The 18,551-nt window shown below is 41.4% G+C and overlaps 1 protein-coding gene across 2 annotated transcripts in view; it reads left to right on the top strand.

Moving 5' to 3' along the window:
• Window positions 1-8,153, top strand: part of LOC140691107 (uncharacterized) — a 33,762-nt gene extending 25,609 nt beyond the window's left edge. For both annotated transcript variants that reach the window (XM_072953915.1, XM_072953914.1), the window contains exons 2-3: window positions 3,729-3,882; window positions 4,379-8,153. In XM_072953915.1, coding sequence (XP_072810016.1) covers window positions 3,729-3,882; window positions 4,379-4,628 — 404 coding nt within the window. In that variant the 3' untranslated portion in view covers window positions 4,629-8,153. The remainder of the gene's footprint in view (window positions 1-3,728; window positions 3,883-4,378) is intronic.
• Window positions 8,154-18,551: the final 10,398 nt, after the last annotated feature.

Below are 18,551 nucleotides of genomic sequence, written 5' to 3'. Positions count from 1 at the left end.
AATGTTTGGTAGGATTCAGCTATGAAGCATCTGGTCCTGGGACTTTCTTTGTCGGGAGGTTTTGATTATGACTTCAGCCTCCAGTGTTACTGGTATGTTAGCCTTTCCAATTCTTCATTCAGACTTGAAAGGATGTATTTTCTAAGAATTGATCCATGTCTTGCAGGATATACAATTTGTAGGTATATCATTTTTCCTAATAGTCTCTTATGATCCTTTCTGTATCAGAGGCATCTGTTGTAATTTCTTCTTTTTCATGTATGATTTTATTTGAATCTTCTCACTTTTCTTATTCTAAATAAAGGTTTATGTTTATTTTTTCCAGAAAGCACATCTTTGTTTTGTTAAAATTTTCTATTTTCATTTCTCTATTTCCTTTGTTTCTCTTCTTTATTATTTACTTCATTCTGCTAATTTATTTTGTTCTCGGTATAAAGTTAGATAATTTATTCAGATGCTTTTTTTAACTTTACGAAGTATGGTTGATTTACAATGTTGTGTTAGTTTCAGGTGTACAGCTCTTTACATTTCCAGGAGCTCCTCCTGAGTGGAAGGGCAAGAAGGAAGTTGAGGGGAAATGTGTGTGAGAGGAGTTAAAGTGCAAAGCCCTTTTATTTGAGAACCTAAAGTATTCAAGCTGCCTGGATGCAGGTTTTCACTGGGATTCTCTGGGCAGGAAGGTGCTATGGGACTGGGGAGGAGGGGAGCCCTGGCGTTGGTCCTGGGGCCTCCCATTTCCATTTCTACTGAGAAGATCCATTTCCACCAGTTTGAGTTTCAGCTGAGCATAGACTTCTGTTGATACAATGACAACACTTGAAATTCTCCAATTTGGCTCCACCCTCTGGGGCATTTAAGAAAATCAATTCCTAAAGCTATAGGAACCGTGGCCTATTTCTCAGGGGCCTTAGAGACTCAGCCCCCAGCCCAGCTCCTGCCTGTCAAGGTTGCTGCCCCCCAGGAGGTCCCAGCTGACTGGGGTGGGGTGGGTGAAGGCAGACAAATAAAGATGTCCTACCTTGACCCTGAGCTTCCTATAGAGAGATGCCCACCCACCTAGAAGCTTCCCCCAAGTCTCCTTCAGACAGTGATTTGAAGCAGGGCCTGCAGGGAGGGAAAGTCCTGAGGACTGGAACCCCTGGGGAGGGGAACAGAGTGGGCTGCGAGTGGGGAGGCTGTCAAGCTGTCACCTGGCTTGCTCCAGCTTTGGTCCCCTCACTGTCCTCCTTTGTCCCAGATGAGACACACCCCTAGGGAGCCCAGGGAGGACCTAGGCGGCACTCAGTACATAAGACAGGAGGGTGTTGAAAATTCACAGGAATGATACCAGCTCAAGCCAGGAAGGAGAAGGGTAGGAAGGATCTGACCACTGAGACCTGAGCGTCAAGGGCAGCATGACCCTGATAGGACAGGCCTGGGACTGTGCAGGAGCTTGGACCACAGACTTCCGTCCTGAAAGCTGGTAAAGGAAAAGGGGCCGTTCCCAAGAGTCTGGAGAGGGATTCTGCTTGATGGCCCATCACTTGCCCTGGCCACCTTGACCCAGTGTCCTACCACCCAGGCCCTCTCCTGGGCCACCACACTTGGTCCCTGAGGTGGGTGATAGTGGCACGGATGGTGGTGTCATGTGCTCATTGCCAGGGTTGCTTTTCTGGGACCAGGTGGACCCCTGGCACTGAGAGGGAACCACTTTCTTTAACACCCACTGGGAGCTGGGAGTTGTCACATGATCTGCCACACCCCACCTCTACGTCCCAGTCAGGGGTCGCCAATCGGAGTCAGGGTTCAGGAAGCAGAGGACATGGCCAGAGCCTTGTGGGAACCCCTGGTTTTCTCTTTGTACACTGAGGACACCAGCATCACACTGATAGTGAAAATCAGTGCCCACAGGACCCAGTATTGGTGGGTAAAGTAGAAGGGCATTTTTGACAACCCTATTCTCTCATTAGAAGGTAGCTCAATTCTGCTTAACCCAAAGGGGTATCTTGCACCCATCCTGATCACCCTCTGGTCTGACTCCTTATTCAGATGCATGTTCAGATACGCATTCGCATTCACAGAATGCACATTATGACTTCCCGCTCAGATGCACGTTCCCTGTGGCAGCTACACCCACAGGCGTGTTTGTTTCTCTCCCATGTGGCTAAGTGCACTTCAGGTGTGTGCTGAGTGCTGGGACAGCTGAGCCCTGGGCCAACTGCTGGGTGACCCTCCGACCTGGCTGCCCACGGTGAGCTCCATCCCCCCACCGGCAGACCAGGCCCTGCCCACTGTTCTGTCTGTTCCACCTCATTTGATCTGCACAACCACTCTGCAGGATGTCCTGTTATCATCCATCTCTACTGATCTCGGATGGACAGTGAAGGCTGGGGTTAAAGGAAGTTGCCCAGGTTGACAGGTGGTGGAGCTGGCGATTTGGACCCTGATCCCAGGAGTCAGGATCATGGAAAGGCCGAGGTGGGGCAGCTTACTACAAAAGGAAGCCCTGCCCCAAACCCCCTGTGAAAGCCCACCCACTCAGCGCATCCATCTGGCAGAGTGCTTTGCCAGCCTTGGGGGGAGGTGGGGAGTTAAGACTGCCTTCCTTTTGCCCTTCCTCCTGGTCATGTATCAGGGGCAGGGAGGCTCTGGGGCTGGAGCTGGCTCTGCCTCTCACTTTTGAAGCTGGAGATGGAGCACTCACTCAAGTGTAAGATCCCAGCTGCTCCAGCTCAGAGCCCACTCCCACTGGAGCGGATGTGGCTTGTCCCACCACAGGAGCAGCTGGTGGAGGTGGCACTGACTGCAGCATCAGAGGTGCTGGTAAACACAGAAGCAGGGCTTTCTCCAGGCCCTGAGTTGACCTTTCCTCTGGCTCTTCATAAGCAAGAGACTTGGAGCTGGTGCTGGAGCAGAATGAACAGAAGAATTCAACCACAGAGCTAACTTTTATTTTGCCTTAACACACACACACACACACACACACACGACAAAAAACAAGCAAAACAAAATTGCTGCCTTAGAAAAAATAAACAAACTCGGCCTCTTAACCCCAACTCAGATTGTCTCCATTCCCTGCAGTCCCTCTTTATTGGCTTTGCCTCAGTGGAATCAGTCCCTCTGATTCCCAGGGAGGCCAGACCCCTGTCCACAGCTCTTTTTGACTCATTTCATTCTTCAGGGGAATTTTTCCCAGGGAAATTACTAAAGGGGAGAGCTCCAGGGTTCTGCCAGTCCTGCCCCATCACAGACCCCACAAGATTCAGAATCATCTCTGAACATGGATGGCAAATGCGTGGCAGGAAATGCTTAAAAGAGGACACAGTTATATCTTGTTCTTGTCCCAGTTGTGTTCCAGATACGAGCATCAAGCCCCTGTTTGGAGGGAAGGGTGATGCATGGCTAGAGAGGCTTTGAACCTTCTGGTCCCCAAAACTGTCAGCAAGTGCAGAATTCCCTTTTTCCATCCCCTAGGGAAATTTTTCCTAGGGCTCCCTGGCTAGCATTGATTCAGTGTTGGTGCATCAGAACTTCAGAGCACTCAGTGGCAAGAAGGTGGTTCTGGGGGAAAAATGTGTGTGTGTTGAGCCTGCATTTACTTACACATACACACATTAATGAGCTGTAGAGATGAAGATAGAGATCCATAGGTACCTGAGATGTTACGTGTCCTCCATACCATAGACTGTATCTGCACTGAATGTGCCGAAGGCTTCAATGTCCTCTCTCCTTTGTGTGTTCTCCTTTAGATCACCACCCGAAAGAGGCCGGGAGGAAGTGGACATTCATCTCACCCTCTCAAACAGGATCCTTGTGCAAGCCTTTGAGAGGGACCACTTTCCTGGCATCGCCCACAGGGAAGAATTGGTTCATCAAACAGGACTTCCTGTACTTCAAATCCAGGTAAGTTCTCAGTGGGTGGAGTATAATTTGTCCCAAGGTGGGAGGGCCATTTACTCCTGTGCTGGTGCTGGATAAACATAGGCTCCTGTTACAGTTTTGGATGTGTGGGTGGGGGGTGAGGGCTTGGGGCTGTGGGGTGGGGGTGGGTATGATTTGCCATAGGAATTCACTGAGGTGGCTGACCTGAAGCCATCCATTTCCAGAAGGGGAGAGGGCGGAGGAGATGCTGGACAGTCTGTGATGGGGCCTGACAGTCTAGCCAGTCAACAGGGGATCTTTCATAGAAGCCAGGGGTCCAATGTGGCCCTAACGTTGCCCCTCATTTGCAAGGGCCTGGGGCAGGTGGAGGTCAAATCACCTGGGGTTGAGGCCTACGAGAAGGCTCTGTCTGGTCCAGTGCCTGCCAGATCGTGGGGAGTGGGGGCAGGGGGAGGCAAATCCATTTGGAATGCCTTGCTTCTGATGCTACTATCCCCCTTTGTCTCTTCTTCCCTAGGTATAGTTTAAGAACCAGAGAGCTCGTCACCCAGAGCAGAGCAGAGGTGGGCCTGGGAAGGCTGCAGCAGAAGGCCCTGATGCCAGACCAGCCCTCACTGTGCCGTCGGACCAAAGCCCCCTGCCCACTGTCCACGACAGCGCTCATCAGTGTCCTCCATCTGATCCACTGGAGAGCATCCCGTCCTTCTACAGCAGCCCCTCCTTCGTCATCCAGCTTCTTTGTGCCTTGTGCTCCCTCTAGTGGCTGATGGGCTGGCCATTGATGCTCCTGGTGGTCCAAGCCCCCATCCCGGCTGTGCAGAGTTGAGAACCCTCCACCTCCAGGAATAGTCCCCTGTGGCTCCTCAGCAGGACTGAGTCCAGGAGGGGGTCTTGCACCCATTCATGCAGCACTCACGCCCTCCACTCAAGGAGGAGCTTGCCTGCACACTCCAGCTCCAAGGCGCCCCTCAGCCTGACCTCCACAAACCGTGCAGCATCTGGCTCAGCCATGCGCCACCCACTGGGTGATTCTGCAGCCTGAATAGACTGAGACACACACCTGGCAGCAACAGGACCCCTGAGTGAAGACACATCTCTGCTGGACCCTCAGCACCAGCCCTCAGGCCCAGAGGCTCGCGAGTCTCTTAGATGAACTCTTGTCAGACACAGGGCTTCTGGAAAAGGCACAGCCCTTCCTGAGTGCCAGCGCCCAGGAAGAGGGACTTGTGGCAAGTTCCTCTGGAAGCACCTCTCAGTGAATACGAACTCCAGGCCCTCCTGGACATGCTGCCAGGCTCATGAGGGCCTCAGAGCAGCCATCTGCCGAGCCCCTTTCAGGCTTCCTTTCCTGGGATGCAGAGGCAAGGCTGAGAAGGAGGACAGGAACCAGCAACGCTCCTCGGGCTCAGCAGTAAGGCCAAGGTGCCCAGACTGTCGGTGGCACTTAGAGAAGGAGGAAGCTCAGAGAAAGGGCCTCCAGTCGGACTGATTACCAGCCCTGCCTTGTGAGGAGGCTGCGAGCCACTGTGATGGGGCCCAGAGGTCCCGGGGCTAGTGCTGGCCCACTGATGAGCCAGGTTCTGGAGTGGGTGATTGAGGGGCTAGAGGTACTGGATGGAGTGTTAGCCTGCTGTCGGGCAGGACCAGCTTTTGACGTGGCTGACTGTGGGGCCTGCAGTGTCCTGGAGTTGGTGTTGGCCCACTGGTGTGTGGGGCTGGATCTCAGGGCAGGTGGCTGAGGGGTCCCAGGTGTCTTGGAGCTGGCATTAGCCTCCTGGAGAGTAGGGCTGGGACCCAGGAGATCCAGAGCTGATGCCTGCCCACTAGTGGGTGAGGATGGATCCCGGGGCGAGTGTCCTCTCACTGGTGAGTGGGGCCAGCACCTGGGGACTCTGGCTGAAGGGCCTGGTGATCCTGAAGCTGCCATTGGCTCACTGGTGTGCAGGGCTAAGGCTAGTGCTGGCTCACTGGTGGGCAGAGTTGGATACCAGGGTCTCTGGCCTCAGGGCTCTTGGGGTCCAGGGTCACGTGCCCATGTACTGGTGTGTGGAGCCAGGTCCTGGACCCTCTGGTGGTCAGGGCCATGTTCTAGGGTAGGTCTTAAGGGTCTTAAGGAAAGTGGAGCTGTGTCCCTGCCTGGATAGTTGCCTGACCTGAGGCATCCCATTACTGATGTCAATGGCTGGTGGGTAAGGCCAGGTCAGGGCCAGGTCCTGAGGCCAAAGCGTTTGGGGAAGGATTCAAAAATTGTACTTGCCAGCAACAGTGCTCATAGAACAAGTCCCCCATAATGGCTGCCTCCAGTGTCCCTATCCTCAGGGTCAGCTTCAGTTGCCTCCTGCCTCTGGGAGACTCCAAGATCAGCAGGCAGGTCTGACCCTGGCTCCTTTCAGATTACTGCTCCTGCCTTGGTCATGGAGCATGTGAGCTTTCTGTATGTACCTTTTAAGGATGGGGTCTCTATTTCCCACTGCCCTCTGCCTCTCCCTAAAATCAGCTCTGATGGCCTTCAAAGCCAAGTGCTCTGGATTATCTTTCCTTCCTGGAGCAGGACCCCAGGCCGGGGAGCTCGCTGTGGGGCTCAGACACCTCACTCCTTATGGGGAGCCTCTGCAGCTGTGATTTACACCCCCGTTTGTGGGCCGCCCCCCTGGGCGTGTGGGTCTTGACTGTACTGCGTCTCCGCTCCTACTGCACATCGTACTGCGTTTCCTTTATATCTTCAGTTGTAGAAGACCTTTTCTGCTCGTCTTCCTGTTTTTCCAATCGGTAGTTTCTCTGCATGTAATTTGGGTGTGCCTGCAGGAGGAGGGGAGCTCGGGGCCTTCCCACTCCGCCAGCTTGGCCCCACCTCGATGGGACACACCTCTGTTGTGAAGGATGCTGGAGAAAAGGATTTCTATTTTGTTCATTATTTGGGCTCCTAGTTTCATTCTAATTTAATTTTGGATAAGCCAAAATAAGCCAAATAACACATTATTGCCATATAAACTAGTGTATCCCAAAATTTGCTATAGGCACTACTGATAAACTGAAAAAACATATATTTATAAATATACATAGAAATACAGAATGCATTTTTATATGTTGTTCTTATGGAATAATACACTTTTAAGAAAGAAACAATGTACCAGATGCAGGAACACACAGAAGTTACATGGGAATGCCTTGTATTTAATCGCAGAGAGTGATGTCATTCTAGTAATTGGTTATTTTTATTGTTATAAAGTTTTTATAAGCATATGTAAATTATGAGTTCATTATTTCATCAGTGTGGCCAGTTTTATAGTTTATGTTACTACAAGTATGAATTAGAACTTTTTAATTCTTGATAGTTTTCTATCAATAAATTACTATTTTAAAAACTTTCCACGTTCAATTGCTTTGCAGACACTGCCGCAGTCAAAAAAATGTCTCCAACGCAGACTTGAAACTAGTTTTATTGTTTGTGATGCCTCATTTTGAGGCTCAGAAGTATCTGGAAGTTTCTGTAGCTGATGCTAATTCAGGTAGCTGCTAGGTTTAAGTTATACTGATTTGTGATCATTTCTCAGATGGAAGAGCAAGCTCCCCCGAGTGGATTCCCCGCTCCAGTGCAGCAATAATTTATACATTTGGTGTCCTGGTGTTTATTGTAACCAACACTACTGAGAGTAATGTAACCAGTTTTACCCCAAAGAGCTTTATTTCAAAAAGCAGAATCCAGTAGCATCCCAAGTATTTTTTTTTTAACATTTTTTATTGATTTATAATCATTTTACAATGTTGTCATCCCAAGTATTATTTAAGCAGTAGAACATTTTTAGGCACTTTGCAATCCTTAATTTGGAATAACTCCTTGTCTCACCCCTATGCCCATACATCATTGAAGATGAAATATTGGCACTTTCAGTTTCTTACTTTTTGGCAAAGAGAAGACAAGATTCCTGTGTCACTAATCAAAAATGACACACAATTCAGCATTTGTTCAGAAAAGAAATTCATTTAACAGAAAAGAAAATGGCCTTGGGAAGAAATGGCCATTTCGTGAGCAAACACAACCTTTACAAATATCAGATCCTGGAAGGGACTGCAGGGAGTTTTCTAACCCTGTTAAGCAAATGGGTTCTGGGGGCATTAAGTCTACACTTGTTTTAAAGAGGTTTGTATGTTCTGAGACTGACTAATCAATGAAAATACTGCAGAACTTGTATGTTACAAGGCTGAATTTTGAAGTACAGCAATATAACCTGTGAATAAAGATGAAGTGTTTGAAAATAAACATAAAAGGAATAGTGAAAACTTACTTCTCTGAAAAGTATTATCTAATAGACTTCAACTTTCTTATAAGATTACATAATATTTTTATTTGTGATCAATAGAAAGGCATTTTTACAGATCTTGCTTTGTCAGATATAGTCTTGCAGTGGTTCCATATTCCTAAGTCTGGATTAATGGTTTCTCTCAAATAGTACTTTGAATCATTTAAAGGTTTGTGGGTCAATGCACATTTAAAAACACTCAGCAGGAAGTTAAAAAAAATTAACTCCCATCAACTCAAAGTGATAGCAAACCTAGATGTGTCTTTCCAAGCTATATATGACCATAAGTGTATGATGCTTTGTAGCAGGTAGAGAAAGTGTACGTCCTGCTGTTGTATATCCAAATTACCGAGATGGATGAAAAACACAGGTTTTCTCCTGAAATAAAGAAGTGAGTACACTGAGGAAGAAAACATGCTTTATTATAACTGACTTTAACAAACAAAATAAACTCCGTGATTTCTTAAGCTGGTACCTCAGCCTAATTTTAGTTTTAAATATCTTTCTATAAAAGCATAAAAACATTTTAAGCCTTCCAAAGCCAGTTGCTTTGCTTTAAACTGAGTCAACTACTAAACAGATTGACATGTATTTCAAATACGATTAATACTGCCGTCATAAAATTGTATCAGTGTAATTCACCGCATGGTATATTTAAACTCTCATGACCCAAATTGCCTTTTTACATGACATTATCAAGATGAGGCAGGCTTTAAAAAAAATAGTAACTTAATTCTCTTTAGCCACAGTTTATGACAGAAAAGAAAGGAAATAGAAGCATTGATCATGTTTCAATTGGTTGGCTCATTTCCTTTGATCACCATTTCTCAAGGTGATGAAAATGCCTTTTAATTTTTGCTGATCTATCGATATTCTTTTTGAATGTTGCAAATTGCCCACAGGAGTTTGACACCTAAGAAGATGATGAAAAATTATCTTACATCTGGCTGTAATGTTCTTACAATTCTGAAGAACTGAACATTTAAAATATACATTTAAATGCATTATGCCGGGAATCTGCTCCATGGCCACTTCTGAGACAAAAATACTCCATTTTGAGCAAAAGGGTCACTGAAATTCTGCAGTCTTTTTTTTTTCTTCTTTTTTTTGTTTTTGTTTTTTATGTCCTTTCCTCCCTTCCTCTCTTTCTTTCTCCTTTCCTTCCTCCCACCTTCCTCCTCTACTTTCTGTCTCTTTCTTCTATTCTTTTATTTTTCCCCTTCACTTATCACAACTAAGACTTAAACCCACTTGGTACCTTAAAAGAAAGTTCTCCCCATACGTTATACCTGGAAATATGTTCTGATGACTCAGAGACCCTCTCCGATTCTTCATTTCATGATACCTTTTCTCAAACCTTTGATAATGTTGGTCCTCAACCTTGGAATTTGCCTCTTCATGTTTAGGCTTCATTGTAAACTCTGTAACAATTTGGTTTTTCTTTCAACCCTGGATTTTTTTTTTTTTTTTTTGCATGGGCTAATTTTGGCTCCACAATCTGAAGCCTGTCCTTCCCTAGCACTTGCCTCATTTCTCTTTGCCTATGCCTTTAAAGAAGGGAGAATGGTTTCATGGAAAGGAAATAAAATGAAACACTGTAATACAAAGTAGTAGCTTCTTTCCTGGTATGTTAGTATAGAAAGGAAGGGAAAGGTTTGATTGTTGAAGACCTTGATTGCCAGAATACATGTCACCAAAAGACTTCGTTGAAGCTTTCATGATTAGGGCAGTAAAATGTTGAAAGTGATATTTCATAAAGTTTAATTTGACAGATGTACAAGAGGGATTAAAGAAAGATAATGGGGAAAGGACAGAGCCCACGTCAAAGGCACTGTGATGTGGAAGTGTGCTCCATACACAAGTGGGATCCGGAAGGTGCAATTTCCCTTCTCTTTTTTGGGAAAATGTGCTGCATACCCCAAACCCAGCGCATTAAAAAAATTCTGCTCTTGACTTAAAAGTAATATGAGATATCCCTCTAGTTCGTTTGTTTCTACTTACAGCTCTATATTTATAAGACAGCGCTGATTTCTTAAAAATTGTTTCCAAGGATTCAGTTAGCACCTGTGTCTCTACCGCTCCTTGAATTTTCCAGCTTTTCATTCCTATGAGTATGAATATATGTTTTGATAAACCTGTAAAGAAAGTATTTAACAATCTATATGATATGGACCACCATTTATTAAAGAATAAGTATGCAAGAATAAAATATTTATCAAAGTACATTAAGTTTGATGTATACCTTCTTTAAAGGCTTTGATAATTCAGCAGTCATGTGAAGAGCTTTTAATGATGAAAATCAATTAGCATTATGCTGATAAGGAGAGGATTTATGAGTCAATAAATATTTATAGTTGACAGGCATATTGCCAACTGCATTTTCATAGTAGATGAAAAGTGTAGAATTTGAGGTTTGCAAGGCGTGTGTGTGTGTGTTTACATGAAATACACTCATCTTAAATCTCTCCAACCGTAGATATGTTGAATTGCGATTACTTTGCTTTATGAAGATCTCTCAGCTGCTGGGTAGTGTATTGGTTGGTAAAATCAGGTCCAGTTTGTTTGTGTTCCTCTAAATGGAGCATCTAATTATTGGGCAAATTAAACATTAGATTATTTTGCCACTTGCTATAAATATTTGAAAATGATTGCCATTGGAATACATAAACAGCTACATTTTCTTATGAAGTGAGCTGATGCATTTTGCTTGCTAGTAGAATATCTATGTTTACAGCACATGCAACAGTCTCCAATAAGTGGACAAATAAATGGCACTAATGGCTCCCTGCTCTGAGGACAGTGTTCAAAGCTATTTAGCCTTCCATGCAAGATTCTTCCAAATCTGGCCCCTACTTAACCTGAATCTCTCTCACAAATGTCCTTCTTCTGTTGAGTTACTTCATTTACGATTTCTTGATATCTCTTCCTTCCCTCACCTCTAAGGTTTATGTTCTTTTTTCATTATAGAATGCACTGTCTTGTTACCCTTTTCCCGCAAACTAACTTTTGAATTGCTGATCCTTTTAAACCACCCATCACACACGCCAACGTCTCCAAAAAGACTCCCGTCATCTTCCAAACTATGCATCTGCCTTTAGTGATGTGCAGACCTTGTTTGGATACTGATTTGAACAAACTGTAAAGCAATATCTCTGACATAATTGGAGAAATGTGTATATGGAATGGGAAAAAGATGATACTAAGGATCTATAGTATAACAAAAGTATGCTCGTTATGTCAAAAATAGCTCTTATCACTTAGACATGCATACTGAATGATTACAAATGGTGTATTTGATATTGGATTTAAAATATTCCAATAAAAAGTATGATAGATAATAAAAAAGTTGGCAAAATTTGACAAACACTGACAACTACTGAAGCATACTGAAGGATATGTGGTGTTCATTATACATATTATATAGAAAGATATTCAGTGTGGGTGTGTGTGTTTTTTACAAAAATGGTTCAAGTGCTATAGGGCAAATAACTTTTGCTATTCTTACAACAGGAAAAGTAAGCTTTCAGTGATTTAACATAATAACTATAAGAGACTCTGTGTGTGAATAAAATTTTATTCTACAGTGTTTAACGTGCCAGTTCAACATGTAAAAATATTACTTTGGTTGCACGGTGTCCTACCCCCTTGTATGTCAGAAGACTGTTGGGTGCTCAGCGACTCTCATTTCTTCCCCCTTCTCTAAGGACCTGGATTTTACTATTTATAACTGTCTGGCTTGAAGGAGTCAACACAACAGCCAGCCACTGGCCCAAAACGTCTTACTCTCGTTCTAAGAATGACCAACAACTCTGTAAAACACAAAGAATACATTTTTTTCTTTGCTAGACAAACTGGATCCACTCATTCTTAATATCATGAAAGAGAAATTATGTGTAGAAAACTTTTCTTTAATAGACATACCAGAGATTCGTTAAGGGGATATAGAAATTGTGGGCATAACTAAGTAGTAAATACCAAAGAAAGACGGCAGTTGAAGACAGAAAACATTGGATTGGTGATTTGAGCACTAGACTTTGTCATTGTCAAGTCTTCTTCTCATACTTTTTGTCTTCCCATCTTTGTTGCCATTTTCCTAAACAAGGGCCTCCACGCCTTCAAAGCCTCTAACCTTGATTATCTCCATTAGCGTGCTCAAAACCACCCCCCAAAGCCCCAAATCTAAGTTATTTTCTTATGCTTGTTAAAGCAGCACAACCTCCAAAGAAGTTCCCTCCCCTCCCAGCTTTCATGCGACCGCCTTCCATTGACAGAGGTGCACATTCATTTCCCTGTGGGTTCCTTCAGCAGCTTTCACATTGGTCTTTTTCTTCTATTTTTTTTTTTCCTTCTCCAATAAATACTATCAAGAGCTTCCAGATTAGGCTTCCTAAAACATGGCCCTTACCCCACCACTCCCGTGCTCAATAGCTCACTATTTCCTATCCAGTAAAGCCCATTCTTGTTCACTCAACATTTTAGGCCTGACAGATCTGTCTGGGGTTTATATTCTAATTGTGACTTATTTTAAGCACTTGAATGTGCAAATCAGTGGAAGTAATTGCACTTACCTGAAAATATCCTATACTTTTGGGTCTCCATTCTTTTACCTTATTATTTTAAAACATCTCTTTTCATACATTTCCACTTGGGATCTCTCCAGTTCCTTTTTCATCATCCTTTCATTTAAGTCTTTCCTGGTCCTTGTTAGAATCAGCCTTTTGCTCTTAAGGTTCTTCAATGCTTCATGTGTGTCTTTGTTGGAATATTTCCTCTCACTGGTATTATAACATGGTATGAGCTTTATTTATCCAATCAGTCATAAGTTTTTGAGGACAAAGCTTATCTATTTCACCTTTGTACCCCTAATCTTTGGCATAGTGGCCTGTGGTTAGGATGTGTATAGTAAATATTGGCAAAAGGGCTGGTAGAGAGAACACTAAAAGTTCTATGAAAAGGCCATGAGAGAGCAAGGAAAAATAATGCTTTCACAAATTTTAAACATTATGATGTTTAAATTCCAGTTATTAAACAAATTATCAGCATTTAATTAGGCATTAGGCTAGTGCATTCTTTGCATTGCCACATTGAATTTTCTCGATTCAATAACTTTCTAGATGAGGAAAGTGAAACTTCATGAGATTCAGTAACTTATTTATACGTGTTCTCTCTGGTTCAAATTCAGATTTGCTTGAAGTCAAACCTTGTCGCTTTTCTATTATTAAATGTGTCTGGTAAACCCTGGAGTTTATAAGACACAACTCAAAGGGCAGCTTAAGAGACATTAAAAAAGAAAAGGCTCAAACAGGTGCTATTCCACTTCCCCAACCCCTACTTCAGTATCAGAAGCTTCTTAATTTTTTGCAGTGAAGTTTTTTATTTTTTATTTTTACCTACAAGGTGGGGCACTCACTTGCTTATTTTCATTATTTTCTTTATTATCTATTATCCTATACCCAAGGATTTCACGTATTTAATTTGCTTACAGGTATTAAATATATAACCCTCAATGTAGCAAGTTGTATTTACTCCCCCAAAGTAGGCATGTCATGAGCCTGCATGCATACTTAACTCCATCATGTTATAACACATATGTTCTAATTCACTTTCGTAGCTGTTCTCAGAACCAATTTCTAAGTAAATTTCATTTTTAAAAAATCAGTTTCATCACTTGATAGTCTCAATTTCAACTTGCTACAAAGTGTTTTGGTTCCTTCCAGAAATTCTTCAACCCTGACAGGAAGAGACCATTGTGAAGATACTTAAAATGTAGTGCTTATTTACTTATTTTAATTTAGATACAATTGACATATGACATATTAATGTCAGGCGATCAACACAGTGTTCAATATCTGTATATATTGCAAAATGATCACAACATGGTGACTATAGTTAATAATACTGTGTTGCATATTTAAAATTTTCAAAGAGAGTAGATCTTAAAAGTTCTCATCACAAGAAAAAAGTTGTAGCTAAGTAAAATGTAGTTCTTTGAACTTTAAAATTTAAAGCCAACTCCAAAAAGAAATTTTAACAATTATTTGGGTGATGCATAGCTCCTCACTGGTGGCCACTTAAAAGAGAGCTCGCTCGAATGTATATATTCTTGTGTAGATTTGCATTCTGATATGTATATATATACACATACATATATATGTATATATTTGAAATATATATAATATTTTTTAAAATTCATATTTCTCTAATTACATTTTATATCATAAATGTCAACCAACCACTGTATATCAGAAATTTCAAAAAGATTTGAAAAAGAAAATTTCTCTGGGAATAAAGGGAAACAGGAAAATTTTCATGAAGGAAATGTGATATTTGAGTAGTCCATGGCACTCTGGCATAGGTAGATGAATAACCTTAAGATATTCCAAAGTTAAAGTTTTCCAAAGCATTTCCTGGGATGCTGTCCCTACAAGATGCTGTCACATGCAGAGGGAGCAGGAGGGAGGGTCATGGTCAAATGTGTTGGGAAAACTACGTCCCCTCTTGGAGACTTAAGGAGTGTTAATAGTTTGTCAAAGGTTCAGAAATATTTGTCAGGAAAAAAAGGTTTGACTTTATGTTTCCAAAATAAACATACTCACTTCATATTATATCATTTTTATATTCTTATATCACCTTTGATAACCCCCTAATTCCCCATGTAAGCAGAGCTGAGATATTTAAGCTAATGATTATGCTATTTCTTCCAATGAACATACACATTTTTGGGACTTGAACAAATTCCTGTGTTTTTATTCAGTTTAACATTTAGAAGTTGTATGATTATGGAAAGTTATTTAATTTCTCTGCACCTCAGTCTCCTTATTTGTAAAGCAGGGATAGCATAATATAGATTCATGAAGTTTTGAGAGGACTTAATGAGTCAGTGCATGCAAAGTGCCTGGAACTATGTTCAGTCACTCAGTAACGGTGTGATACTGGACAATTCCTTGAGACCAGCTAGAAAACATTAATAATTCCACACGGTGGCAATCTTTCCTATTGGAAGCCTCCAGTTATGGGAAAGTGATGTGAATGAGTACACAGAGCTATAAACAGAGGTACTTTTCCTGCAATGCACACTGAAGAATTTTCCAAAGCATCAAATGCCTGGAAACAGTCTGTGCAGAGCCGGTCCAGATCACGCACAGTGTCTGTGCCTCAGAGGGTGACTCTCCTTTATTTTCCTTTTCATGGGTTAAAAAATACATAAACTTCTTCTCACCTCTAGAGAATCATGTATTACACAAGAAAACCAAAAATTTACATGGGCTTTATTCTGGGTATGCAAAAAGCATAGCATTGGACAATTATATAGAGAAGACAGAATACATATTGCTGATTTTTCCATTATTAAGAAGATAACCATTCGGTTTCCTCAAATTTGTAAAGTTGTAGAGAATATGGTCTTTGTAATGTGTTATTCACATATCTTCAAAAGAGTCCCTGAGATTCCTTGGCAACTATACTTCCACCTTCACCTTCCAGAAAGACACACTTCATTCACCTACGCAACCAGAAAGATGTGTTAGGAATCTGGACACATTTAATCTAATTTTTATCAGGAAGAACAAGTAGAAAATGAATATTTAAATGTGCAATCTCTATTGCCTTTAAAACCTCTACTGTTTTGGGTCTAAGGATAAAATAATACTACTGAGAAATGATTGTGAAAGTGTTCTGTAAATGGCAGATTATTATAAAAATATGTTTACTGATAGCAGTAATAATAAATTAGTGTCTGGGGCTTTTCCCATTTAAGTCTATAATTATACCTCAAAGGAGGGATCAACCTCAGTAGTTTCACTTCTTTTAATATGATAATCACCAGACTCATTTATGTTACTGAAAATGGCATTATTTCATTATTTTGTGTGGTTAAATAATATTCAAATATATATATGTGTGTATATGTGTATATATATATGTATACACCCCCACACACATTTTTATCCATTCGTCTGTCAATGGAAATTTAGCTTGCTTCCATGTCTTGGCTATAGTAAACAGTGTTGCTACAAATATTGGTGTGCATGTATCTTTTCAAATTTGAGTTTTCTCCAGCTATATGACCAGGAGTCATATTGCTGGATCATATGGCAACTCTATCTTTAGTTCTTAAGGAACATCCATACTGTTCGCAATAGCTGGATCCACTTACATACCCTTCAGCAGGGTAGGAAAGTTCCCTTTTCTCCATGTCCTTTCCAGCATTTATTATTTGTAGATGTAATGATAGCCATTCTTACTGATGTGAGATGATACTTCATTGTAGTTTTGACTTGTATTTCTCTGATAATGAGAGATACAGAACATCTTTTCACATGCCTGCTGGCCATCTGTATGTCTTCTTTGGAGAACTGTCTATTCAGGTCTTCTGCCCACTTTTTAAGCTGCACGAGCTCTTGATATGTTTTGGAAATTAATCTCTTTCAGTCTCAACATTTGCATATATTTCCTTCCATTCCACTTGTTGTCTTTTTGTTTTGTTTATGGTTTCCTTTGCTGTGTAATAGGTTTTAAGTTTAATTAGGCCCCATTTGCTGATTTTTGCTTTTATTTCCATCACTCTGGAAGACAGATTGAAAAAAATATTGCTGCTATTATATCAAAGAGTGTTCTGCCTATGTTTTCCTCCAGGAGTTTTAGAGTATCTGGTCTTACATTTAGGTCTTTAATCCATTTTGAGGGGGTTTTGTATATATTGTTAGAGAACATTCTAATTTTATTCTTCTACATGTAGCTGTCTACTTCCTCCAGCACCACTTGTTCAAGAGGCTGCCTTTTCTCTGTTATCTATTCTTACATCCTTTGCTGTAGATTAATTGACCATAAGTATATCAGTGTTTTTTCTGGACCTTCTATCCTGTTCCATTGATCTGTGTCTGTTTCTGTGCCAATACCATGCTATTTTGATTACTGTAACTTTGTAGTATATTGTGAAGTCAGGAAGAACAATTTCTCCAGCTCTGTTCTTTTTTCTCAAGATTATTTTAGCTATTCAGACTCGTTTGTGTTTCCATACAAATTTTAAAATAATTTCTTCCAGTTCTGTGAAAAATGCCACTGGTAATTTGAAGGGGATTGCATTAAATCTGTATATTGCTGAGATAGTATGGCCATTTTAACAATATTATTCCTTCTAATCCAAGAACATCTATTTGTGTTGTCTTCAACTCCTTTCAGTCAGTACCTTATCATTTTGGATTACAGGTATTTTGCCTCCTTAGGTAGGTTTATTCCTAGCTATTTCATTATTTTTGATGCAATGATAAATGGGATTATTTCTTTAATTTCTTTTTCTGATATGTTGTTGATAACGTATATAAATACAACGAATTTCTGTATGTTAGTTTTTATCTTGCAACTTTATCAGATTCATCCATGGGCTTTAGTAGTTTTCTGCTAGGGTTTCTTATAATACCTGGTAGCAATTATATATATAGACTGCTATACCAAAACCTCATGATAACTGCAAACCAAAAATCTATAATAGATAATACACACAAAAATGAAAAAGGAATTCAGATAGTCACCAAATCACAAGAGAAGAGAACAAAAAAAGAGAAGAAAAAAAAAGATGTATAAAAACAAATCTGAAACAATCAACAAAATGGCAATAAGAGCATACATATCAATAATGACCTTAAATGTAAATGGAATAAATGCACCAACCAAAAGACACAGACTGGCTTGAATGGGTACAAAAACAAGAACCCATATATTTTCTGCCTACAAAAAACTCATCTCAGATCTAGAGATACATACAGACCAAAAATGAGGGGATCAAAAAATGTGCTACAAATAAATGGAAGTCAAAAGAAAGGCAGAGTAGCAATACTTATATCAGACCAAACAGACTTTAAAATAAAGACTGTTACAGGAGACAGAGGGACTACAGAATGGCCATGGGATAAAGCCAAGAAGAAGATACAACAATTGCAACTATATATGCACCCAGGGTAGGATCAGTGCAATATATAAGGCAAATGTTAACAGACACAATGGGAGGAATTGGCAGTAACAGTAACAGTGGGGTAGGGACTTTAAAACCTCACTTACACCAAAGGACAGGTCATCCAGACAGAAAATCAGTAAGAAAACACAGGCCTAAAGACACATGAGACTAGATGGACTTCATTGACATTTATAGAGCATTCCATCTGAAAACAGTAGAATACATATTCTTTCCAAGGGGACATGGAACATTCTCCAGGATAGATCACATGCTGGGTCACAAATCAAGCCTTGGTAAATTTAAGAAAATTGAAATCATATTGAGAGTGTTTCCTGACCACAGCACTATGAGACTTGAAATTAATTGGAAGAAGAAAAAACCTGCAAAAAACCCCACAAACACATTGATGCTAACCAACATGCTACTAAACAACCAAT

Source organism: Vicugna pacos, chromosome 33 (genome assembly GCF_048564905.1).
Source record: "Vicugna pacos chromosome 33, VicPac4, whole genome shotgun sequence".
Lineage (NCBI taxonomy): Eukaryota > Metazoa > Chordata > Mammalia > Artiodactyla > Camelidae > Vicugna > Vicugna pacos.
The sequence above is the reverse complement of the archived record's forward strand: the minus strand, read 5'-3'. Positions and strand labels throughout refer to the sequence as shown.